Genomic DNA, 27,269 nt, shown 5'->3' with positions numbered 1-27,269 from the left:
TCATTTACCAGCTTTAACAGCAGCTCTGCTACTGCTGGAGTAGTTTTTAGATGTAGGGTTCTGCAGGTACATGTTGTATATGGAGCTAGAGTTCATTGTGGCAGGACCCTTCCGTGGAGACTGGGGCCGAGACCCTCTGTCTGGAATAAAAGGATGCACCGCCACAGCCAGAGGAGGCTCCGTCCTTTCACCTTGAGGGAAGAGGGATGACCCGGGAGTGGGACTCGGAGGCACTGTTATCCTCTGTTGTATCTGCTGTGAGGAGGAACCAGAGGCAGGGGGTGCTCTTTGCCAGCCTAATGTGCCAGGAGCAGAGCGAGGCAAAGAGCTGGTGGCACAGACTGTGGAGTGGTGACCTGCACTGGGATAAGTGCCATAGATGGGTGGAGGCTGCTTAGACAATGCCATTACTGTCCCTAAAAGCTTAGGGGCTTCCTGGAAGGAGACGCAACCACGTGTTAAGCATGTGTAAGACTAAACATTTCTTCCACAAGAACACTAAGTACTGCTTAATCTCACCTTGTCTGAGGTACCCATCTTGCTGGTGGGATCTTGACTTGTGTCCTTCCAGTCTGGAGGCTTCAGATGAACCCTGTTATTGCTGAAGGAGGGCCAGTTTGCATCATTAGCTGTGGGGAACATAGCAGTACACAGAATAAGTTAGGCGTAAGGACACAGAAATGTATATGCTCTTTCTCGAGACAGCCTCATTACGGCGCAGACTGACCTGCTCACCGGGTCATTTAAGAAGGAGATCAGTCTCAAATGGGACTACTCTCACATCTCTGACCCCTGTGATATAAGAACACTTCTAATCAGGTGTTTCAGTGGGGTATATTTGTGTCCTGTTCTCAGCCCAGATCCATCTCTCTTTGGTTTAAATGGATTACTAAGCCTGCGTGTCCAAGTCCGCTGCTCTGCTTGTCAGAGCCGCAGGCGATGACGCATGTTTATCCCATCCGGGTGACAGAAGCGCTGTTAAACTAACTGGCAAGTGGACTACGAAGTCCCACAAAGGAAAAATTTAGTGAAGCAAAAGATTACAGCAAATCAGAAACAGGGGATTCCTTTCTCTCTATGTGTCAAGTTCTTCCAGTGACGAACTGTACTGAATACAGTGCTTTGTTATGTGTTCTTGAGGCTAGGCTGACATTTTCATGACCGCTTACAAAAATAAATGCTGTTACATAATTGTTTCTATTATTTCCACTGGTTCAGTCTAGTGTGTTAGGATTCCTGTGGGTCACACTGTAGTGACTATATTAGGTTTGTTGTAGCTTTTATATGTCAATATAAAAATAATATATTGCCATTTGCATTTTGAACAATATTAATGTAAATATTGTGATTTTGTCTTAAATTTCAGCGCTATACAAAAAAAGCAGAACCCTGTTTATGCTTTCTGATTTGAGAATTCCTCTGAAAGCCCGAACACTCACAGGAAGTACAGTCTGAGTCTGTGGGGCCCTCGGACCCCTCTCTAGGGTCTGAGGTTGACACCAGAGGGTCCACTATGATGTCTAAGTCTGAGACCTTCCATGGGCTTGCAGGCATCCTCGCCCTTTCTTCTGTCCCGCCACCCCACATACGTGACACAAAGGCATGACAAATACAGGAGGGGAAGAGAAGAGGACGTGACAGACGTGAGAAAATGGAAAATCATGTTAATGATAAAGGCTGGAAAAGATTAAATATAGACATTTTAGTCAGTAAAGATATGCTTCTTGAGCTCCCTTTTTGGATGGAGTTTTTCATCCAACTGTGCTGTTAGCATTATAATGTCAAGAATGACAAATACTTGCTATTGTGGAAAATGAGAGAAGCATAGAAATTTGAGCTGAGCTGAATGAGTGACTTTACGGTCGTGATGAGAAAGGAGTCGGGGAAGAGCTGTGTGCTTGATTTTGAGTGATGGATACACGATCAAGAGCTTCAAGGCTCCAATGATGATTTAACACATCTGTCATCATTTTTGTTGTAGTATCTCCTTGAACGGGGTCCTGGCTTCTAGTAAACCCATTTGATCCTAAATGTCTTGTTATACAGACGTTTTTTGACGTTAATATAACCTAAGCGTGCATGCTGAGTTCTCAATAGTTCATCCCTGGACAGATTTACAGTTTTCAGAATCCCTTCCTTCAGAATTCCTGTCCTTGCAGTCTTGGGAAACAGCAGATACAAGGGGTAGATGTCAGGAAAGTAGATAAGACTGACCTGACTTCGAGCGAGCATGGTTGACTGTGAGAGATTGCTGTTTCAAAGGATCAGGAGGTAAAGTGTAGCCTTTCTGTCGCCCGGGCACCGGGACCTGGATGTACGGACAAACTGCTGCCACTCGCCCAGAGGTCCCTGAAGTGGACTGAGGGGAGGGAGGGCCACTTATTCGCCCAAGCTGTAGAGAAGAGAAATGTTCATTCAAACCCTCAAACACCACCTTGAAAATATGGATTTAATTTTCACCTTTGCAGTAAAATATTCTGCAACTAGCAGGCAATATATTAACATATTCCGCAGTGTGGTTCTCTATGGTTTTGTGGAAACAAAACACTTTGAGCTTCGGTGGAAGAGTTTAATAAATTCGGGCTTGTATCTTTAAGATACAAGCCGCAGATGCAGGCCTGTTTGGATTTACATGCCTCTGCTTTTTTCTTGTAGAGTCGCTCTCTGAGGTCCCCGATACGCTTATCCATCATGGTCACCTCCATGTTACGCTTGTTAAGCATATCCTTGTGTTGCTGTACCTTGTTGTTCTGTTCCTGGTTTAGCTTGTTCCGGATCTAAATGTTAATACAGACATATGCGTCACACACTCCCGTACAGAACTGATATACAGTATATGTGATTATTTTTGCTGGAATATTTTCTGGTCTCACAGAATGTCATGTTTATGCTACTAATATCTTTTGCCGTTTGAAAACATGCTCGAGAATCTAAATATTTTATGCGATATCTCTCTGGGGCACAAACTGTACCACAAACAACTTCACAGAGAGGATTCGGGTGCATGAAAAAACAAGTGTAGCTAAACCGCATGAAAATCAAAGTCTTTCAAAAATTTCACAGGGGAAGAAAGTGATTTTTGATGATCAAAGAGCGTTAATTGATTTAAAAAAGGGTATTTCCTAATCGGTTTGTGTTTTCCAATTGAATGCGATGTACAGAAGATTAAATGGCATGAAAGTATTTTGTATGCAATTTTTAAAAATCTCCTCCATAGAGAGTAAAGCAAACATACGCCACAAAATTTTTATAGTTTTGAGATTTGTCTAAAGTAGTTGTACAAACTTGACAGTGTATGTGCAAGTTCACATATCATAGCACAGTACAACAAACTCTCAGAAAGCCTTTGGTTTTTACCAATACCAACTGTGCAATTGTGGCTCCTGTGGCTCAGTGGTTGGAGCATGGCACTAGCAATGCCAAAGTCATGGGTTCGATCCCAGGGGATTCAGATATGTGCATAATACAATGCAATGCAAGTCACTTTGGATAAAAGCGTCTGCCAAATGCATAAATGTAAATGTACAAACCTGCAGTTCCTGGTAAAGTTTACGGAGTTCCAGCGCAGCATTGGTGGTCACCGGTCCTCCCAGAGGCTGCAGGCCATTGAGACGTCCCCGTCGAAGACCGTCTAACTGCTGTGTGAGGTGATCTACCTTCAGCATTGCCGACTGCAGCTCTGACTGCTTTTCCTGGAACAAGCTGCCAACATGCTCGATTTCTGCAGCTGAAAGACACACACATCACATTCCGATTATATAAATAAACTACCCGTTTATGTGAACTCATGGGTCATTGTTATTACACTTCCTTGGCATCTGTGGATTTTTAGTGTGGGTGTGCGTGCAAGTGTATGGGCGTGAGGTCCAACAAAAATCGAGGCTTGAGATTCCCACTCCTCAAGTTTACATAGCAAAAGACTGTAAATTCAACTCAGTTTTATTTACAGTATATAGCGCTTTTCACAAAGGAAGACAAAAATAAACAAACGTTAGTATTAGTATTAAAATAACAAGGGTCCATCTTTGCTCTTGATTGTTGACGGAGATTGCCAGGGCTGGAGCTGCGATGATCAGTTAAGTCCACAGGATCTCACAGGAGGATGCATCATGGCACACATGAAGTCCACAAGTTCTCGCATGGAAAATTGAAAGGAATGATATTGTGATAGTTGTTTTTGTCTTTAAATGTCAAAATGGTTGGATTATCTCAAAGCTCTTCCACAGCCCATCCTGAATTCTTTGTTTTAAAGTTTATATATTCCTGACTGAACTACAGCCAGGAACACAAAGGGAGTGGATGGCAAACGCAGCTGGAGCAGTAGATGGAATTCCACCGCACATTCTAACAATGCTAATAATTGATAGCTTAAAAATAGCCCTTTGATATCTTTTGGGGGAGTTTCTTTGTTCACAGCTATCTTGTAAACATATCATCTGACGAACCTAAAATTGTATTACATGTGTCTTTTTCTGTTGACCATTGTTAGATCTCTTTGAGGTGAAATTCACCATAAAATCAAAACTAACAATTCTTATTTTTTTCTGGAATATTGCAGTGTTTATTATAAGTGATTTAGCCTATCCGTGCAAGTCATTATTTTTTTATTCATGTGCCTTCATAATCTTTAATCAACATCTGAAAATATACTTCCACTCCGGAGTAGGTTATTATGTTCACTAAATCCATTTAAATGTTTTTTTTATTTTAATCTATTTCATTTTAAGTTGAGGCACTAAAAGTACTTACGTACTTTAAATAAAAATTCAACTAAAATTAATTAAAAAACGAATAATCTTATATAGCAAAATAAACATAAACAAAAATGAATAAAATGACAAAAGCACAAAATAAAAAATGCTCAAATTAAAGGGATAGTTCACCCAAAAAACAATAAAGAATACCCAAATACTACAAGTCTCAAATTTGCAAGTCTCTCCCTGAATTATTCTCATTCGATATTCTGTTTCTCTTTAAAATTCGTCACAAAAAATTGATCAGTATTTCCAGTTTAAGGGGTTTTTAGGTGTCTTGTCCTGTTAACTTGCCTTGGTTCTTGTAGAGTCTTTCAGTTCCCAGCCCTGAGCTTTTACCACTATGCCACACCACCCCGGCAATCCAAACCACAATGCATTAGATACGAACATGACAAATAAATGCCAAACTTGGTTTCTATTGTGCCATCCAAAGCATAAAAAACATTTTTAAGTATTGTCAAAGCCACATCAAGGGCTGTTCACACCAAGCGTTAAACAAATTAGCATCAACAATCAAATAGCTTGTAAAGTGTTCTGAAGTCTAATAATATTGTCATGGACATACGTACACAGGTTGCCATTGATGAGCTTGCTGTAGTCCACCTGGCCCCTCATGGCACGGACTTTCTTGAGTTTGGCTTCCTGACTATCCACTCTTTCTCTTAACCTCTGGAGTTTCTCACTCTCAGGCACCGAATGGCCCTGACGGGGACCCTGCTGTTTCAGATACTGCAAACGCTGCTCCTAAATGAACGAGAGGAGCGGGGACGAGAGGGGAGGAGAGGGTAACAGTCAGTTTCAAAATGGGAGGGAACATGGTCAAAACAGACATTTCACGCCAACCATTTCATTCAACAACAGGCCTTTCACACACCTCACTACGTACGGTGGAGAGCTGCGAGTCAACACGGCATGGGAATAAAAAGGAAACAGCAGATGTTGGAAGAATAGGAAACGACAGGAAATAGAGAACATCAATCACATTTCAATGTCATTGAAATATGAATAATATTGCGCAAACTTAAATAACTTGCACAAAAGTAAAATCTTCAAATGCATTAAGTCAAACTATAATTACTAAGACTAAATAAAGAATGTGTTTTTTTTCAGATATTACAATGCAAACACACACAAAAAGTGAGTGTTTGATGAATGAGACTGAAATAGAAAGCAGAGGACATCTCGTGCTGACAAGCACTTTTGGGTCAAACAAATACAAAGCCAGAACAAACACATCCAGAGTGTTGACTCGACACAATCCAGTGTTAAATTGACAGAAAAACAAGCATTCAACTCTTACACTAATATATTTACAGTTGCAAATAACATGTACAAAGCTGCATTTACTTTAATGTTTCTTTGTATACAATAATAAAAGTGTATTAGAAATTATAGTATCAATATTTTTGAAGAAAAAAATTATATTTGCAAAATGCTGAACAAATAAAAACCATAACAAACCATTTTTTCCCAAAACAAACACATTTACCTTGCAGCATCTGAGCTGATGACCTCGTAATGTTACTTCTTCACCAAGTTAATTTTTATGTATATTCAAGCTGTATTTAACTTCAGAGAATGGCTCAGAACCTAAATTTCCGACTGAAACATCTTTTCCCGGGAACTCCTTCACGAATATACGTACACACTTAATTCCAGTGGTCTTAACATCCACCCCCTTCCTGACAGCTGCAGATCCATACTGATGTCATTTCCTGCATCAACAGAGTCTCTTTCCTGTTGTTGTTTAAAGGAAAGAACTCTGTGTCCAAGCAACACGCACAGTTCCCCCGAGCACTGGCTTAAGTGTAATATTCACTTTAACCATCACACAATGACCTCTAGACAGTATCTCCATCACAAAAAAATCAAGAGCCAAATCAACATTTGCTGAACAGAGCTAGTTTTTATCCAAAGCATTGACCTGCAAGAATGCAGTTAGCTAGATGTGTATAGTTAATAGTTCATGCAAAAAGAACATAACCTTATGGAACCAGACGTGTTAAATTAATCAAACATGACATTTTGCACGGTACAGATGATACGGCCATGTGTTCGAGCATGGCCTTAATGCATATGTGCATTCATCTGCCTATGTTCTGGATGGACATTGGAGTCCTAATTTTTCATATGTTCAAAATCAGCAGTCCAACAGCGAACCAAAAAGAATGAAATCGTCTTAAAAATAAAAACAATTAAATAAAAGTGGACTTTCAAAAAGGACGAACTCAGTCACATCTTTTCTGTTTAACAGTTAAGAGATAAGAAAATGCACATGAATAAATAAAGAGACACGAGGCTTCATACGGCGTCTCTCACCTTAGCAATCAGCATCTGCTGCTGAGCTTCGATCTGCTGCTGCTGTCTCATCGCCATCTCCTGCAGTTCTGACAGCGTTAACTCCACACGTGGATTCCCCACCTACACACAAATGCAGAATATCAGAGAATTTGCTTTTCACGCTATTAACCTCAGTTTATATTACAAGTTAAAATCATTGCTGGTTTCCAGTACATGTTTCAAGACCAGCATGTTCTACCTCAAACAAGTAAAGACCCCGTTAAGTTATTTATTCTAGCAGGAAACAACAACTCTTGACTGGTTGGTTTGCTCAAAGGGTACAGTACCAAAAAGAGACTGAGCTAGAAATCAGAATCACGAGGAAATGCCTAGAGTGAGGGAACAGGATATTTGCCATGTCCTGCAATTGTGTGTGTTTGCGTTCACCTACACACACTATAACATTCAGTCACGAGTAATTGCATAAGCACATGACCACACACACAGAAAACTATCATTTAATAGTACAAGTAACAAAAGCGTGTGTATCGGAATATTCCTGAATTACATAAACAAATCCATGGCGTGATCCATTGCCTCTCCATTTTTTAAACTGCCTCACTGCAAGTGGTTTATACTTGTAATGACCGAAACATATCTGACTGACAGGCCCGTGTGAGTCAGAGCGACACTGTGAAAACGTCACAGAAGCGGTTGGTCGCACATTCATCTAACAGATCACACGGAAGCCTTATTAGTGTTGTCGTTTTTTTAAATAGAAAATTGTTATAAAAGGGCTTCGAAAATGAGTTTCTTTCACAACTTAATCCTAGGCAGGTGTTTATATGACCTCATGACACAAATCTTGGGTTAACAATTTGCATATTGATGTGGCAAATTACATTGTTAAATATAGCAAATATAGCAAAATAATTACTTTTGTGTTATAGTCAAGTACTAAATAAAAACACTTTTTGACTCTTGTTAACAGTTGTGGTTACTTTTTAGCTCAGATGCTGAAGGATTTAGAAACTCTAATATGAATATTTAACACAGTATAAGCATTGTTAAGTGCATGATTGTCTGTCTGTCCCTAAAACAAAATGTTAACCTTGCTAAACTCCTTTAAACCTTTAACTATAATTTGTGAAATCTTATTTACAGCCCAACATCATGCCAACTTGATTCTAGAACCTGATTCATTCAAGCAGGTTGCTTTTGTACCGGAACTTTAGGAAATTTTAGCAAGGACCTGGCAACTTTACACCTTGCTCCGTTCCATAATTTATTAGCCACTCTGTCCTACCTCATTTATGTTTGCAATCATGCTGACTATTTCACAGATTAATAAAAAAGCAGGTTATAAAATGGCACATTCTATATTTGGATGCTGAAGGATTCGCCCTAAGGAAAGTGGTACTAGCCACAGAAAATGAGGTCACCCCTGGGGCTGTTCTGGTGTTTGTGAGCACCTGGCGGATCAGTGGGAAAAAAGCTTCTCAAGATGGGATCAGTCAGAAAAGTATTGCACACACTCGCCCCTGACATTACCAACCAGCCCTGCACAAACTGCAACATGTGATGCCTGTTTGAATGTCTTTATACATTACAGCCAAGTGAGCAATGTTGTAATTACATTTAGGAAATGTAATTCACTTCGAAACCTTCAAGACTTTGTTTCCTCTTATGCTCCACAGAAGAAATTCACACACATTTGGAACAACGTGAGGTGGGAGTAAATGATGACCGTTTTATTTTTGTGTGAACCATCCCTTCAAGGATGTCAATATTGTAATTCTTTTATAAATAGCTCCTACAGTATAATCTAAGTGACGTGATTCTTTTTTCCTCCCTCCATTTCACCATTTCTTACTTCAGCACAATGTACATTAATGACGTAGTCCATTGGGTCATCAGCTGCCTCAAGCCAATGCTATTCATATCTGACAAATGAGCCGTAATAAGAGAACGTTCCTCCTGTCACGAGAGCAATTCTCAAACATTTTTTTTCAGTTCCACAAAAATATACTATAAACCAGGTCACAAGTCACTTTCTTGCAGCTGGCAACAATGAACAGGTGATTTCCATTCAATCAAATGTACAGAAAACCTAAATAAAACCTGTTTGATTCCAGCACACTTGTACATGAAAATAAAATGTTTTTCAACGTTAAGATTTGGTTTTAGTATTAATATGATTACTTTATGGAATTTACATAGCCTATTTTAGTGCTGTTATTGAACACTTTTTCATTTCTTTTTTTTGTTTGTTTAATCATATAATTTTCAAAATTACAAAAATTGAATGTAGCATCTCGAGATTGCTTGTATAAAAGGTATACTAAATCTTTATTTTTTCAGATGAATTATACCTGCAGGGACATGTTAACTCCGTGAATTTTACATGTGAGGTCAAAGAAAGCCTTAAACATGCTGCTGATATGCATCTAATCATGACAACAAAGTAACCCGATCCAATGTTTTACTTCACAAACTGACCAGCCCATGCATTTACGACCCTGAAGAAGCCATGCGTTGAAGCCTGAACATTTGTGCATCACACTATGCAACACAGATCAATGCAGTCGCACTGCACACTTGAAAAGGGAGTACTGAATTTACCTGGTGAGAGTCCCAGGTTATTCTGCATGATCGGACCTTAATTTTGCTGCATTGTCCTTCAGCTGTAAATTCCTGCACAGTCTCGACGTGGTTCCACTCCATGCCCAACACTCAGGTGCGCGTTCCCGGGTCTTATAATACAAGAGACGGATGCGGTGCAGCTGTAATGTTTGCGGTGTTGTGCGCGAGCAGGGACGCAGCTCACTCTGTCAGACCCCAACACACAGACGCAATCCCCTCTCCAAAAAACACGAGTGAAGTCATCCGGCACATTACCGATGAGTCAGACTGTCATCCCCACTCCGCGCTACTGACTTTAACGTTACGTGTTTCTGCTTACTATACATAGTTGCAGTCTTGCGACTGATGAGTAATTAAAGCTTAATAAAAAATAATTGGAAGAAAATGCGTGACCTTTATAAAATGTTAACGTGAATCTTTGATGATAGACACTGCGTAAGTTTTTCCCCAGGCGTAATTTTGACGTGCAAGCACTTCTCTCTCTCTCTTTAATGTGTGTACAGTGTGTGTGTGCGTGTGTTTCTCCAGCCCGGTGTTGACTGCAGCACATTAGCTTTGGGAATCATTTTTATCGAGTCGGTTCGTTTGAACGGGTCTTTACGATGACGCTCTTCAATGTCATCTTAGCTTCAGAAAGATCTTCGCGAGGAATTCTACGTTATTTTTTGTAGAATATTTAATATTTTACTTCAGTGAATATATTTTTTTTTACCAACTAGTCACCAACAATTAAGTGATGTTTTACGTAATCATGCCATGTGTTTTATTTTTAATGCTTCAATCGTTCACATTTATGGTTCCAAAATGTTACCCATATGTAGTGTATTAGTTCACAGATCTTGCGCGGTTCAGTCGAACCGACTGATTCAAAAAGAAAGATTCGCTCACGAGTCGGATCTCACTAGAGCGCACACGCACACCCCTCCCGTCGCGGGAGCGCCGCTGTCAGGCTGCCCGCGCTGCGCCACAGCTGCCCCGCGCACACTCCCAGATGCGCGTCACTCTCCAGCTACATCACGAAATACTTCCATTAATGTTTGCGGCTCTGCGACACAACTTCACAACATGCATTACTGAAGTGTGTAGCCTAATGCCTTGCGGTGCACGAGAGGGTCCAGATTAAATACATTTTAGGTAGCCTAATGAAATGGGGATCGATGGGTTTTCTTACTAAAAGTACTATACCATGGTATCAGAGGGTATAACAGCGGTACTTTGATATAATTAGATGCACGGCATACTTTGATATAAAACCAGTATTGTATATCTACAGCATATGAATATACCATTGCGTCCAGTACTAGAAAAACGTTACCATCCACAATACGCCTACATGTATCATGGCATTAGCATAGTGCAAAATCAATATGCTGTAAGATGTGTTAAATTACAGTGAAGAAATAAAAATGTGCAATACCGTAAAATATCAATAAATAAATCATTAAAAATGTATATTTTGCTATATTAAAATGTCTTTAACCAAAGTAGGTGAACCTATAACCAACACGAACCTAAATTCATGGCTGCAAAGCATTGCACTTTTTGGCCCTGGACTGGCAAATATGCGTCAAAACCATATTAGTATTCAAGCGGTGATGAGCAACACTTTTTATTTAAGTTAGGTTTTGTGCCAGTAGGATGAGGTAACTTGGACAGAAATGGGCACAGTCAATAAGCGCTGTAATAATGCTGAGCCAGCCATTTTGTTTCCTCAGCATTTTAATAGCTGCTAGACCTGACTCATTTAACTGACCACAGTCATTTAATCCTGACCTTCACATGTCCATGCATGCGCACAGCCAGCGCGCCACAGGCCAAATTCTGTGCTTTAAACTTCAGCAGACGTGCAGTGCGATATGCATCGGTCCGCCGTGTTCTTTATGGTAATAGCTTTGATTTATAGATATAAACTTGACCTGAATATATAAATCATTTCAAATTCATACTTAAAATCATTTATTTATACTGTAGGACGTGTTCGATTTCCACTTGATTTCTGTCATGGTCCTGCCTCCTTGTTCATGATTTTCTAGTCTAGTGGCAGGATCGTGACAGATCCCTTGTGTCTAGTGTGAGAAAGACATGGCATTGTTTGTATTACACATGCCATGCACTTTCTCGTGTCTCGTCTTTGGCCCCTCCCCTCTCGTTCCTCGTTCAGCTTTCCTCCTGTGTCTCATTACCCAGACCTGCCCATTGTTATCCTCCCTTGTTAGTTTCCCCTATATTATGCCCTCGTGTTCAGTGTCTTGTGCTCGTTCGTTGCGCTTTCCTGTTTGTAGAAGTCACCGTGTTTGCTCGTGTTCCTGCTTCCTTGCCTTGCCTGTGGATTGTACGTTTTGTGATTTACCTTGCCCTGCCTTTGTTACCCTTCCCTGTTTTGGTAAGACGTTGTGTCATTGTTTTACAGTTAGTTTATTTGTTGATCCTGTCTTTACGTTTTGCCCCCACGTGGGAAGTCTTTTTTTTGTGTATATATTCTTAGTTTAGTTTTGTTTTATAATAAAGTATTGTGTTAACCCCTTCCCTGCTGCTCGCAATTGGGTTCTTCCCCACACAACCCTGACCATTTCCAACCATTTCCAAATATGGGTCCTGAAGCAAACGAGGCGATTCATGGATAGAAATTTTACAGTGTCTTCCAAGTTCCAACGCAACATCATTACCAGGATTTTGATTCCTTCTCTGCAGCATTAGGCGGAAACACGTTGTTGTTTCATTACCATGCAGAGCGCCCTCAGGCTCTACATGCACACATCTTTGGAAACATTAAAGGGGTCATATGGCACGAATTCGTTGTGTCATGCATGTATTAGACACGTAAAATTGCAAAAATTAAAGTGTTGGAACAATAGATGCATTCTATCTAAAAGTGAATGCTCACCCAGACCTGCCTGAAACGCCTCGTGTAACCACACCCCCACAAATCTACGTCAGTTTGTGGTATGATTTGACTAAGACCGCCCAAATGTATACTCAAGTTAGGTGGGCGTACCTGTCAGTACAATTGCTTTTGAACCGGATGTTCCAAATATGGTAAGAGGTGTTACATTTCCGTCACACGCTTGCAGTATTCGACCAATCACTATGCACTTGTTAACTGGCCAATCATAGCACATCTCGCTTTTCAGAGCAATGAGCTTTGTAAAAATCTGCGCGTTTCAGAGAGGGGGGGCAAAGAGGATATACAAACATGCACGGTATGTGGAAAATACAGCGTTTTTGAACCTTAAATCGTGTATACACATTGCATTACATTTAAAACAAACGATAATATTTGTTTTAGCCCTGTCATATCATCCCTTTAAAGGACTCGGTATTCATCTCTAGTACGGACAGAGCATTTGCATTCTCGCAAAAACCCCAAATCGCAATTTACGGTGAATTTTGTCTATCTGATAAAGTTTTATCTGCCGGGTGCAGGAGGATCAGCGATACCAGAATAGCAGCTCTGTGCATCATAACAGAAAAGTTATAAGAGCATCCAGAGCAAACGTGAAGAGCGAAGGTCAATGATGGTGCTATCAGACCGGGGCAAGGTGAAAAAGCTGGCAGACGGGTCGAGGAGAAGCCTGGAAGCCAACAATGTCTCAGATGAAAGATGGATTACGTCTATAATGAATGTCTGATAGCTTTAACATTTCACATCAACACAACCATTAATCCATCAACAGTACACATCATGCTCTGAAAACAGACACAGGTGGGCAAACAGCACAAGACTTGTCTAATGTGCATAATGACACGGGCACGTGCTTACAATGCTGTCAGACACATTCTGACTCTGACAGATAGACATACATGAACATCAAATACACAACCACACCCAATGGACACATTTCACGACCACACTGCCGACACAATCATATTCAGCTCCCTGGGTGTATTATCAGGGGGAGGGGGGATATTCAGTGTGCTGAGCACAAAGCTATCCAATAATTTGACTTCTGGCCCTTTGACCTGGTTTATAGAGCACATTTGCATATTACGCTGACAGTGTTAAATTATATCAGGCCAGCGTATAGGTTAAGAAGTACTAAAGTTTATTATCCGGAATATAATGAATATATCATCACAAGATACTGTCTGGGAAAGAGAAGCTGCTCCCCACCTACTGGATTATCTATAACAGCAGCTGCATGATGCACAGGGAGGGACGCCAGGATGCATATAGGGATGCCACAGCGGGCGTGTCACTCATTTATAACATAACTGGGGATGCTGGGAAGCCCCAACTGGCCACCTGTTCAATAGGCCTCATGATCACACTTTAATGGAATGGTACCTCCTACAGACATTGATTTCCTTGTTCTTAAAATACAGTCTTGAGATTGAATATCAACAAAGGAATGTAGTTTGTGTTTTTTGTAGCTGTCTCTTTTCTTGCTTGAACAATATCAAAGACATATGGTGCTGAACAGAAAGCGCCTGGAGACCAGTCTGTAACGCTGAGTGTTACATAGCCGAGTGATCTTTAGAAAAACCTGTGCATAGTTTCTTTTAAACTTTCTGTGTCCTCCATGTGAAACGATAAGCTTCATATGGTTGTGGATGGAGACTGGAGCTTATCAGCACACAGCACACTAACTCCCTGCTGTGGAGCTTCCGTTTTTTACTTCCAACTATAGTCACTCATGTGAACCATAGTAAGGAACAACATGGCGATCAGAACTGATGCTTCGAGGTTTAATCTCACATAAAACATACTTCACCTGAAAATCAAAAGGATAAAAACAGGAAATTATATTTTAAAATAAAGATGTCTGTATAGTCTATTTACAACAATTCAATTTACAAAGTTATATTTAAAATATCGGGAAATATATATATATATATTTAAAGTAAAGGTGTCTATAAATTCTATTTACAACAATTTAATTTACAAAATTATATGATGTATATTATAAAATAATATTTATAAATAATGATTTATTATAAAATAAAAAATATTTCTTTCAAGTCTATTTACAACAATTTGATATATTTTTACATTATCATGACAATGAATAAAGTTTTGATCCAAAACTGTCATTACCACAATGCAAAGAAAATCCCATTCATCTAAAACTAAAACATATTTTAAAAAAATATTTTAAAATATTTATATAATATTAAATAGTTTTATTTAAAAATACTCAATAATAAAGTTAAATAATTAAAATGTAAATCATCTTAAAATTATATCCATGTTTAACAAATTAACAAACCTATTTTTTGCTGATGCAGTAGGTTACTGCCATTAAAAAACATGATTTGTTCTTTATGTAAATTATAATTTTTTTATCCCTTAAGAGACTATGTTCACAAGTCAGTTCATAAGCTTTCCGAACATTAATCCCTTATATTCAATTACAAAAGTCAAGCTATAGCAGCCAGTGTGTCTCAATGTATTGAAACTCTGAGTCTGTCGCTAAACGAACAAAAGAAGATATTTTAAAGAACTTTGATAACCAAACAAACTAGACCCCGCTGAATACCATTATATGGACACAAAACCACAAAAATATTTCTCAAAATATCTAAATAAAATATTCATATACAGGCTCTGAATAACATAAGGGCGAATAAAAGACGACAGAATTTTTTTTGGGGGGTGAACTATCCTTTTAAAAACAAATATAATACAACTGGATCATAAGGGTGCTTTTAAGAGTCAATAGAAAGTGATTAACTGCCCTTTTAGAGCACTATTGCTCACTCAAACGCTGATTTTGTGTTTTGGCTACAGTTGCGGCGTAATGACGTCAAGCTTCAATGAGCGCTCCTCATTACATGTGTTAAGCAGGCCAGAAGGGAAGTGTGATTGAGAACAGCGTGAATTGGAACGTACCACATTATTGCAGGATTTATCCGAATTCCCCCCGCTCTTCCTGTTGGCCACTTCTGAAGTCTGATCTCCTGCTGGGAATAAAACAAGACTCAGGGCCAAAGTCAAAACGGTCGCTTTGTGACCTGCCAAAACTCATAAATACAACCACAGCTGCCGGACACAGGGCGTTTTATATCGACACAAAAAGAATAAAACATCATTCTGAATCACAGAAGGATACCTTTGAATCTACTGAGCATAAAATCCAACAGTGGGATTTTGGCTGGCATTAATCCAGATTACATGCCACTCTTTGCCAATGTAGTGGGTCGTTAAACAGCGTTTACCAACCTTCGGTCATTTGTGACCCTGGATCACAAAACCAGTCTTAAGTAGCACGGGAACATTTTTAGTAAAAGACAAAAATACATTGTGTGGGTCAAAATTATCGATTTTTCTTTTATGCCAAAAATCATTAGGATATTAAGTAAAGATCATGTTCCATGAAGATATTTTGTAAATTTCCTACCTTAAATATATAAAAACTTTATTTTTGTGAGTGGATGGTCTGCCACAGTGCCCCTGATTAACAACTTCAAAGGCAATTTTCTCAATATTTTGATTTTTTTGCGCTCTCAGATTCCAGAGTTTTAAACGGTTGTATCTCAGTCAGAAATTGCCCTATTTTAACAACTCATATATCTATAGAAAGTTTATTTATTCATCTTTCAGATTATGTAAATTTCGAAAAGTTTCGAAAAATTGACCCATAATACTGGTTTTGTTGTCCAGGGTCACATTTCTCTTTTGTAAGCTTTTGTTTCGCCAGCACTCTTAACTGTGTCATCTATAAATAAGCAGAGGCTTAATTCTTTAAATCCAGTGGCTGTGTTATTATGTGTGTAATCCTGTCAGAAGTGCTGGAAATACCTTCGTGAACTTGCATTGGCTCTCCTACTGGAGAATCCCACTGACCGCTCTTTTCTCTCACAGATAAATTAATTTAATAAATAAATGGCACTTTTTACAGTATATAGACGGTTTCATAGCAACAAAATAAACGACTGATAACTTCCGGTACACATCCGCAAAGAATAAAAGTACCTGTAGATTATTTCTGAAACCAAGCAAAAGAAATAAAAAGTAATTTAGCAAGAAAGTTATAAGTATGTCCAGGCATTATTATTTTGGGTTACCAGTAGAAGAACCGTGACTTGGCTAAACTCAAATGTGACAAAGTTAAATTACCCATTTAACAGATTATTTATTTAATAAATTAATTTACATATTGTACAATAAAATATTAATATAAATGAAAATCAATATAAATTAAATACAAAATAAATAGTTGCATTATAAGCCACTAGCCAAATCAGCAAAGACAGACCGGAAGTTAACTTCGGGACAGGTGTGTGCGTCCGATAAAATCGTCATTGATGGTTTGATGGAGTTTTTGACAGACAGGACGACATCTTGAATGGAGTAAAGTAATAGCGATGCAAGCATTATTTAAGCATTGAGACACCGGCAAAACTATTAAAATGATTTCACAAACAAACATATTTCTCATATGTTGCTTGGCTTTGTCTATGGAGGTCAGACAGGGGTCAGGCTCTGTACTTCTTCTCCCCTGTGATAGAGCTGCAGTCTGTCTCAGCTGCAGATTTTGGACACAAGTAGGCGAGGAGACCAATAACTCACAAAGAGGATTGGTTACGTAACTTTAGATCACTGCAGAGACAAACTCTGCACAGCCTAGAGCGGACTGACACACAGTCAGTCTCTTACTTACAAGGACACTGAAAGAATCAGAACATTTCTGCGCCACTGTGACACCTAACAAAACTGCAGAAACAATGTTTTAAAGAAATACATTTAAAATATTTTGTCCTAGAAATAACATGCTGTAGCTTTAAAATGTGTCTTTGTGCTAATCATTCTGAAGGTAAATCTTACACAGTGCTTTAAAGGGATAGTTCACCCAAAATAATTAAAATCAGTCATTTATTCACCTCATGTTGTTCAAAACCTGTATATGACTGTATATTTCTGTGAAACACAAACGAAGATATTTTGAGAAATGCCTTTTGTGTCCGTACAATGGAAGTCAATGGGAGACAGTGTTGTTTGGTTACCAACATTCTTCAAAATATCTGCTTCTGTGTTCTGCACATGTCCAAGTCATAAAGGTATGAAACGACATGAGGTTGGAATAATGATCATTGGGTGAACCATGACAGGTTTTCAAGCGACACAAAATGTGTCCGGCCACACGAAAATTTTGTTATTGTTAGCACAATTTGTGTTAGCACAACTGTTACCCACCTTGAGCAATGTTTGTGATGGGAGACTCTTCGTGACGCAAGTAAAACTTCACTTCCTGTCTCCTCTGGCCCCATTTCCTTAGGTGCTCGAATATCAGTTGATCCATGGGTATTGCTCTCTCTGTAAATAAGAACACAGACACCCTTTGTCTCAAGTAGGCTATAAAAAATCGTAAACTTTGTAGGGAGGAAGTCAATGTCACAACTGTCACCGCTTCACAGAGCACTATTTTATACTATATAGTCAGCAGTGGTAAAGTCCAGAATTAAAAGGTCTAGGTGTTCTTGCTGTAAGGTATCTTTTGCTGTCTTTGCCATTACAGACCATGTGCCATGCGTAGGACACTAGAATAACAGGCCTGCAGGACCCATCTAAACAAACCCATAGTCTGCGGCACAGCACCAAAACATCCTGACCCACATACTACCACCCACTGTCTTAACTCTGACAAGGATGTCATTGTTATGTGATGGACAGTGTTGTTTTCTCCCATAAAGTACCGTTTAGTAATGTAAGAGCAAAGCACACAAAACAAATGTACAAACTAGTGACTAAAGCCCTTGATGTTTAAAAGAGTTTGAACACTTTTTGGTGACTCATGATGCTAGATTAGAATGCACTGTATAATTTGACAGTATCATGTAATATTTTGGATTATGTCTCAGACGGCATACCCATGGAACCCCCATGGACATGGACGCGCATGCGTGATGCATATTACGCTTTCTTAAGCTTTCTAAAAATAACAAACTCCAATCAAATTGTCTGGATTTATGTTATTATGGCTACAAATTATTTTTTAAGTCTTGTGACATTTAAATGTATGCGCTGTATTGTTTTGGCAAATAGAAATCAACGAAAATTTTATAAAAAAGTGATTGCTAAATAATGTGATATAGAATATGCTGTACAAAAATGATTTAGAAAGGGTTTGTAAAAGCAAAGTAATATATAAAATAGTAAAATATAAAAGTAATGTATAACAATTATTTAGAAAATAATAATTATTACATAAACATCATAAAATTAACAATGTTGATCATCTTCCACACTTCAGTTATTGCAAATCACTGTGATACTGTATTAACATTCGCAATATTCTGATAATTTTGATATACTGTGCAGCCATATTTATTGGTTTCAGACTCATATTAACATTTTGTACAGACTGTAGGTCTTTGTGATATATTGCAGGTTGAAATGGGCAGGCATTGTGGTTTGTACCTTTGCCTCTCCAGACCTCAGCAAGGTGGCAGCCACTCTCACCAGCTTCTTTACAGAACTCCACCACATCTTTACACTGCGTCTCTGGAGTAATGGGCACCTCGGTGAGCAGCTGTTGGTTATCACTCAGAAACACAGTCAAAATCATCTGTAATAAAACAAAATAGCATTTTTTGGTGAGTTAACTTGCAGCCTCTCATTTCTGACTGTGTGGGTTTTCTCATATTCCTTCCTTGTCATAATTCTCAAATTGTTTATGTTCATTTTCTCAGTGGTCCAACCTACAGCAGGTCTCCTCAAATTAACGGCGGTCGCACATTTGAGCTGAAATGAGGGGACTTGCACTTCTCCGCTACGCACTGCCAATAAAAAGCGATCATTATGATTGATCTGTCATCTCCCACGTACCAAAGCAAATTGGCAAGGACTTAAACCACATTCAAATGAAAAATAGTGTTTATAAAAGAACGAGACTTTCGGGGAAAACAGAGCGCTCTGCGTCATACACAGAGGATATTCTTAACATTACATATTTATTTAACCCTGCTGTAAAATGAGACTTTAAAGACTGAGCAATAGGGTTTTAGCAGGAAAGCTTAAACTCACAGTCTGGAAACCTGCATTAAAAATCAACAAAAAACTTATACAAACCTTTGGCCAACAAAGGACAAATAAAAGCCAGAAATAATAATATATTAAAAGGCTCAAATGAAATTTCTCAAAACATAAGCCTGCTAAACACAAATATGATATGATATGAGTGGTTGCTCCGTGACAAAAGAAATAAGAGTCCCCTCCACAATGATTTACAGTATTTCTGAATTTACAATTCATAGATATGTGTTTAAGTAAAATACGTTATTTTGTTTCATTCTGTGAACTAGTGACAACATTTCTCCCAAATTCTAAATGAAAATATTTTTTATTTGCATTTACTTTTGGTAAATTGAAACATCATAAACTGGTCAAAATAACAAAAAATGAATGGTTGCAGATTCAAATAATTCAAGTTCATAGTCATTTAAACAACACAATACTAATGTTTTTACATGTAGGCCTAATTTAATTAAAAGAAATCCAATAAAAACATATGTATTGAAACATGCAATGTTTACAGGCATTGCAAAATTTGAGTGGACAATGTTTAAATTTAATGACATTAATTTTGATGTCTGTGTGGTCAAGATTGACTTTTAAGAAATATTAGAAATGCTAAAAATACTTTTTTATAAAAAAAAACATTTATAGTGTAGCTAGAAATGAATTACCTTTTTAAAGTAACCAAACCCCTAACCTAATTATGTGCAATATTAACATGCTTTAGTAAGCACCATCAAAAATACATTTCTAATAAGGGTTAACTGTGCAGCTTGACTACAGGACAGTAAAAATGACTGTATGAAATAAATCTTTGTAGGTATACTTGGCATCTAAGCAATGCACATATTTTCTTACGCCAGTCACCAAAAGGTAAACACACTGATGCATCTTTCATATCAGTCTCTTCACTTCAGCTAAAAATTTAAATAAATTCAGTTCCCACCCGGAGAAGGAATGGGAGCTCTGCTCCTAGTGTGTAACACAATCTCTCCAAACAATCCGGCACCAGATTGAAAGAGAAATTCTGTAAAGGTTGGATTACAGGACAGAGCTATAATAATCTGATTAGGAGGGGGTGCAAACATGCGAGCGTGCGGCTGTGGAGAGCTAAGGAAACTGTTTCCCTGACTAATGCCAAACAAATCCAGAGAGGGAAATGTTGCTGTGATCTGCGATGACAGAGGATAATCCCGACCTGGAGAGATGCCTGGAATGTTAGTGTCGCGAAGTTTGAAATTAAAATAGCACAGGGCCAAGAAATGCTAAATCATACTCCGGGCTTTATCCGAAAAATTTAACGGCCAAATTCAAACCGTGGCATGAACAAATGAAAGTTGGCCTGAAAAACAAAAAAGGGGCTTGACTGCCCAGAGTCCAGGGAAATCATCTTTACCCTCTGTTTATTTTTTAAGTTAACAATAACTCAATAACTAAAAAAATAAAATAAAAACAATTTCCTACAATGGAAAACATATTACCCAAAGGATTCTGCCAACCTGCTGTTTTGAAAGCACAATATCGACAGCATCACGGCAGTTTTTCTAAAATCTCACATGTTTGTGTGCAAGAAATAAACAAGCATGCCAACCACACGTATGTCAAAAACCTTCAAACCTTCATATTTACAACCCATTCCATTCCTTTCCAACTACAGCAAAACTTAACAACTTTAAACTCACACGTGCACTTAACCACAACATAACACAAACCAATTATCCGAAATGTTTTAGCCGTCTGCCAGACTATTTTAAGCCGAACATAAGTGCCTAAACACACTCAGCGTCCCCTCGCCTGTCACTATCTTGCCTGTCTTTAAGCCCTCTAGATTTTCACCTTAGCCGGCCCGTGTTGTGCCTTCAACTTCTCTTCTTTCCCCTGCGTCCGTGCTCTCTTCTGCAGCCAGGGCCTGCCTTTGGAGGCGCTGACCAGGCTGCGTAGCACCATGCTGAAAAACCTCCTCATGGTGCACTGTGGTTGACGGAATGGAGGAGCCGAGGAGCCCAGGCTCCGGGGAGCTGCCTGCTGCCACTGGGGTTTACTCTCTCTGTCTGTCTCTCTCGGTCTCTCTCTTTAGGTGCCTGACTGTCTGTCTGTCTGACTGACTGCGAGTGTGTAAGTGCAACAGAGGGGTGGGGGTGTTTTGGGGCACGTGGGATAGGGTGGTGGTTGAGATTGGATTGGATCTCCCAAATACATTCCCCTCAGGAACAGCAGAGGTGGCGGAGTAAGATAAGAGGTATCTGATGACAATAGACAGACAGGCCAGTGACACATCACTGATAGAGCGAGTCCAACTCAAGGCTCTTGCACGTGTTTGACGTCACTCTCGCTGATATACGACGCAAAGCACGCGTCGCTGTAGGAAATCAAACCACTTATGTTATCAAACAAAGACGTATGCCAAAGGAGCAGAGAGAAAGGGCGCACTTTACATGAACGTCGCCTTACAAATACGGCGAGCATTCATTTAGACTGTAAAGAAACTACATTTGTACATTGTCAGAAGAATAAGTGATCAGTGTTTTGGCACAAGTCAAAAGGCTACGCCCAATATTCTGGTCTTGGACAAAGCTTAGGATCTTTCAAGTTGATGGATTTTTTCGCCTGTTCATTTGTCTACCAGGCAAATTAACGGACAAATTGTGCAAATACACCCCGAAGCATTGTGGGTAATCGTAAGTACTGTAAGAACACTTGGAAGTACTATAAACAACTGGCAACACTTTCCAGTATGGTTGTATTTGTTAAGTAAGGGATAATGTACAGGCAGCCGGTTGTTATCGCAGAAATAAGAAATAAATTATTTCGCGATAACAGCCGGCTGCTTGTACATTATCCCGCTTATTACACGGCTACTTGCCACATGAGAAAAAAAATGGACATAACATGTGAATTTGAAATATTTTATTAGCTCATTTTTACCGAACTTCCGCGAGGAAAAGCTGTTTAGTTTCGGTTTTAAAGTAAGAAACGACGTTCAAACGTCACGAACAGGCAAATTGGTTTAATCATTTGTAAATATAGTATGTTATTAAAAGACATATTTATAATAAATTTTTGTGTAATATTAAACTGCCCCTCTCAAAATGATTTGCAGCATCCGGGTTACAGGGCGTTATTAGTTTTGAGCGGTTGTTATTTGAAAATAACAACCCTTGGAATGTCGCGACTGGCCAATCAGAATCAAGCATTCAAATGAGCCGTGTAATAACATTAGTTAATGCATTAGTTGACATGAGCTAATAATGAATAATACTTCTACAACACCTACTAATATTAGTTCATGGTAATTTATTAACACATTTATCAAATCTAAAGTTGTAATTGTTAATATTAGTTAATGCACAAAGAAATAAAATGAACAGTTGTATTGGCATTAACCAACATTAACAAAGATTAATAAATGCTGAAAAGTTATATTGCTCATTGTTAGTTCATATTAGCTAATGCATTTATGAATGTTAACAATGCCCAATGATAAATATTAACAATACTAATAAAACTTGGAATTAGTAAAAATGTAAAAAAAATCTAAATTATTAATAAAAAAAATATTGAGTGCACATTTCTTCTGAAGTGTACCGTCGCTTCTTCTGTGCACTATGTACCCAGCAAGTCAAACTTTCCAAAGATGGAAGCTACGGCACCCAATGCTTTATCAACAATAAATCTCAGGACACAAGCAGGCCTTCACTTTGAGTCTTGGGTAGTCCTAACAAATAGAGCTCTGGCTGGGGACACATTTCACTGCATAGCTGCCCAGTTTCCACTGTAAAAACTCCTATTGCTTCCTTAAGTTTCGTAACAACCGCTTAACCCCCCCCCCCCAAAAAAAAGTACAAACAATTCTGGGACCAAACTGTGTCAAAGTACACTGCCGAATAGCGAAAGTTAGAAGCACTAGCTAAAAATGACCACATTGGATGAATCCTTTGATGCAGATGGTATTCGTGCCTTCCCCCAAAGCATTGTGGGATTGTTGACATTTTAAATGCTCACCTGATTTACTGTACAGGGCTGTCAATAGGGTGTCCATAGCAACGACAGCATCCACAGAAACATGCCTGTTCCCTCGCTACACTCCCAGTCTAAGATGTACATAAGTTGAGTGCAGTTAACAGCAGTAAACAGCATGATCAATCTTCTACATTTAATGGCCCTGACAGTTCCTCCTTCTCATGGCTGACACCCAAACCTAGCAAGCCCGAAAATGTTTGGATTTCAGTATTAATGGAAGCTTAGGGTTGGATGGCATGAAACAGCAAGTTAGAGGAATCTTCAACAGTAAGCAGGGGAAAACATTATTAATTACAATAAAGAATTTACACAACTCCAAAACTCCAAAGAATGTCTGTACCTATACGAAGTGTCCTGAAAGGGGTTGTTGTTCAGAATCAATACAGTCATTAGTAACAGCTTACTTCCAATTTTTACCTAAGAAAAGCATTGGTTGCGATTGTGAGGCTATGATTTTGGAGAGTAGAAAATATTATTGATTAAAGGTTTAAATATAGTGAGACAAATTGCAAGCATAAAGGTTAAATATGTACATAAATCTAAGAAATACAAGTTTAAAAATATATATAAACAAAAAAGAACATAAGAACTTAACAACAAACATCACATACCTGAATATTATATTAAACGTACATTAATTAATTTCACTGATCTGTTAAGCATTATACAATATAATAATGTTGTTTTGTTTTTTATTACAAAATGTGTCTTTTGTACCGTTTCTGGTTTCGACATAGCCATATAGCCATATCTTATGTGTTACATCAGACCTGTCTTTGCTGGTCATAAATGTTTACCGTACTACCTGATATGTAAACAAATGGCCTCATAAAAATAATCAAAGTAGCCAAAGATGTAAAGGTGAGCCAAGTGCCTAGCAGACCTGGAGATTCAGCAATACTTTGAGCACACAAATTCAATAATGAGACCCTGGGGATACCACGGGGACACCGGTGAGGAATCTAATAACTACGGAACAGAACGGATCAGCTGTCTTTTACAGCAGTGTGGGATGTATTTAAGATTCTCATGACCTGCCAACACTCTCTGTCTTCAGTGTAGATGAAGACCAAAATCCTGTCTGCCACATTCAAAAAGCCAAGCTCAGACACTCAAACTGTGCAACAACCATCTATAACTGAATCGTGGTTCATCTGGCTGTTTTAATATTTGCAGTCCCAGAGTTGAATATAGCAGACATACACTGTGGGTGGCAAAGATGTTAGATGTAAGTTTATGAATATTCAAATGATGGTTTTGCTTTACAGAAGAAACTTGATGCTTAATGTATAAGCAGTAGGCTATTTCACTGAAAATTCTTCTTTATCTCAACCTAGAGACTGAGATTTCTCTTTATCATATTTGAGGAGGGAATTTCTCCTGCATTTCCCTGTTGGCAGTTATCAGAGTTTTAAATATTCATTAACACTATACACAAGTAAATATAAACCACAGCTACAAAACAGAAAACTGCTGTGTGTGTGGTTGTTTGGCAGTACATTTTTAAGCTATTTTCAAAAACCTCTCAAAGGTATTTTTAACATAGTTTTGAGGTTAATCTGAATCAGATCCTATCATGTCAAGCAATAATTTTAAAGGCTACAGAAGAGAAAAACAGTAAATACAACCAATAATATTCACTTCAAGGGAAGCGTGTAGTCCATCAGTTAACACTAAGTCCACTCTCGGTCCAGTCTGTTCCAAACATGACTGCCATTGCAGAGGTGAAAGGTTAATGTCAATGCAGCGGATGCTTCCTTCATTCACCTTTGAACTTTGACCTACGATCTAGCACCCTCTGTGGTCTTGTCTAACGTTTCTAAATGAGGCATATTCTCTTGAACACTTAAATTGAAGGTAAAATGCATGTTTCTAAAACTTGTATTAAGAGCCAGATTCAGAGAGAGGTCTGGAAGAAGTGATCCAGGATTTGGGGTGTGATGGATCAAAGCACAGAACACCGTGTGTGTCACTATTCAGGAATTCTGACAACTGACCCAACCTCTCCACAGCTCACCGCACAGCGCCTTAAAATATCCCCGGAAGGGTAATGTTTCATTCATCACAGCCCCAAACCCCATTACTCTTATAGGGGAAACAAATGTAATATGGGAAAACAATACAATAAACAAGATGAGACACACACACACACACACACACACAATGTAAAGTATATCAAATAAAATGTAAAAAATATTAATTAAAAGTCACAAAGATTGTAAAAAATAAAAATAATAAAATGATCACTAATTTCACTTTTCTAGAGAAAGTTGGGTCAAGAAAAGAAAATAAACAGTGCAATAACTGAGCTAGGTAATTGCTTCAAACTATAAATAATAAAGTAATTTTAGCCTTAAAATGTAGGCAATACATTGTAATTTGTGGAAATTACAAAGAAATTGACCTTTTCTCAGAAACCTTATTTTTGATTATTATTTTGAATAAAATAATTCATTTTATTCATTATAAAAGTTGTTTTATTTTAAACGTCACAATTTTTGTTCCCTTGTGCTTTTATTTTTGTGACTTTTTATTTGTTTTTTGTTTAATTAATACCAAATCACATTTATAAACTTTAAAAGTGTAGCTTAGGTGTGCAAATACTAATTGTAAATGAATGGAAATGGCTCAATATCCTGCATGCCATTTTCCTTGTATATGGAAGAGGATACAAATTGTATGTAACTAAATCTGAAAATCAAATACATTTGCTGTGTTTCTATTATACAGTATACATATTATGACAGTCACCGATCATCTAACCTTCAAAATGTACCCAGAATTAATTCTGAGAATATTAAAGAAACCAAACATGAATTCCTTTTGCATTTATATATTCAATAGCAACCTATGATTGACAGGTCGTATTCCTTCATGGTAGTCAAACATAAGCAAAAGCTGAGGTGTAGAGAGAAATGTGAGGTGTCAATCATGTGTCAATAACACAGTGAGCTGTCAATCATGTCTCATTTACACTAACAGCTCTGAGTCTGAGGAGAGAAACAAACTTACCGGCATCATGATTGTGGAATGGTGAAATCCAACAGGAAGATGTTTAACTCCCTGTGTCCCAAAGGGAAAGGACCAAACAATAATATGTTTAATTTTAATTCGAAGCCCTGTTCCCGTTATGAGTTTGGACCTGTGAGTGATGCCTCAGCTGAAGTGGGTCATTTACGTCAGAGCGGAGTGGATTCGGTGTTTTTGTGCAGGCTTTAAGCGGTCCATACAGCGAAATCCAGAATCCCACTACTGCGAAGGCTGAGCTCATGAATATTTAGTGTCTCGTGATGACGTTGCTTGGTAACGTCTCTTGAAGACCCTGTCATGTTGCGTAATTAATATTCATGAGGGAGGCCTTCGCCATAGTAGGATTCGTAAATTCGTATCTATTGCACGTCTGGACTGAGAATCTGCATTGCACCGACTCGTGGTGAAGTAATAAACCACCACCGATAGACAGTTCACAAGCACACGTTAAAATTACACGATGTCAACGACAGATATGTGTAGTGTATTAGATACTTTAAACAGATAATTGTCATATTTAAATTTATAAACATAAGTGGTGTGCCATCTACTTTATACAGTAGGTAACGTCGCAATCTAAGCCA

General features: G+C 38.4%; 1 protein-coding gene across 8 annotated transcripts in view; it reads right to left on the bottom strand.

The window, feature by feature from the left end:
- Positions 1–26,853, bottom strand: part of ppp1r13ba (protein phosphatase 1, regulatory subunit 13Ba) — a 30,292-nt gene extending 3,439 nt beyond the window's left edge. Inside the window, exons 1-12 of one of the 8 annotated variants that reach the window (XM_057344513.1) lie at positions 26,668–26,853; positions 19,039–19,186; positions 17,815–17,934; positions 15,511–15,578; positions 7,077–7,178; positions 5,327–5,501; positions 3,531–3,727; positions 2,637–2,777; positions 2,215–2,392; positions 1,440–1,568; positions 520–629; positions 9–435 (exon numbers count right to left, since the gene is read on the bottom strand). In XM_057344513.1, coding sequence (XP_057200496.1) covers positions 9–435; positions 520–629; positions 1,440–1,568; positions 2,215–2,392; positions 2,637–2,777; positions 3,531–3,727; positions 5,327–5,501; positions 7,077–7,178; positions 15,511–15,578; positions 17,815–17,934; positions 19,039–19,186; positions 26,668–26,676 — 1,804 coding nt within the window. In that variant the 5' untranslated portion in view covers positions 26,677–26,853. Of the gene's footprint in view, positions 1–8; positions 436–519; positions 630–1,439; positions 1,569–2,214; positions 2,393–2,636; positions 2,778–3,530; positions 3,728–5,326; positions 5,502–7,076; positions 7,179–7,296; positions 7,379–9,659; positions 10,153–15,510; positions 15,579–17,814; positions 17,935–19,038; positions 19,187–21,471; positions 21,702–23,637; positions 23,723–26,667 lie in introns of those variants that run through there. The other 7 variants (XM_057344515.1, XM_057344510.1, XM_057344511.1 and 4 more) reach the window with 7 other exon arrangements.
- Between the last annotated feature and the right edge of the window lie 416 nt (positions 26,854–27,269).

The sequence above is a fragment of the Triplophysa rosa genome, linkage group LG10, assembly GCF_024868665.1.
Source record: "Triplophysa rosa linkage group LG10, Trosa_1v2, whole genome shotgun sequence".
NCBI classification, from domain to species: Eukaryota; Metazoa; Chordata; class Actinopteri; order Cypriniformes; family Nemacheilidae; genus Triplophysa; species Triplophysa rosa.
The sequence above is the reverse complement of the archived record's forward strand: the minus strand, read 5'-3'. Positions and strand labels throughout refer to the sequence as shown.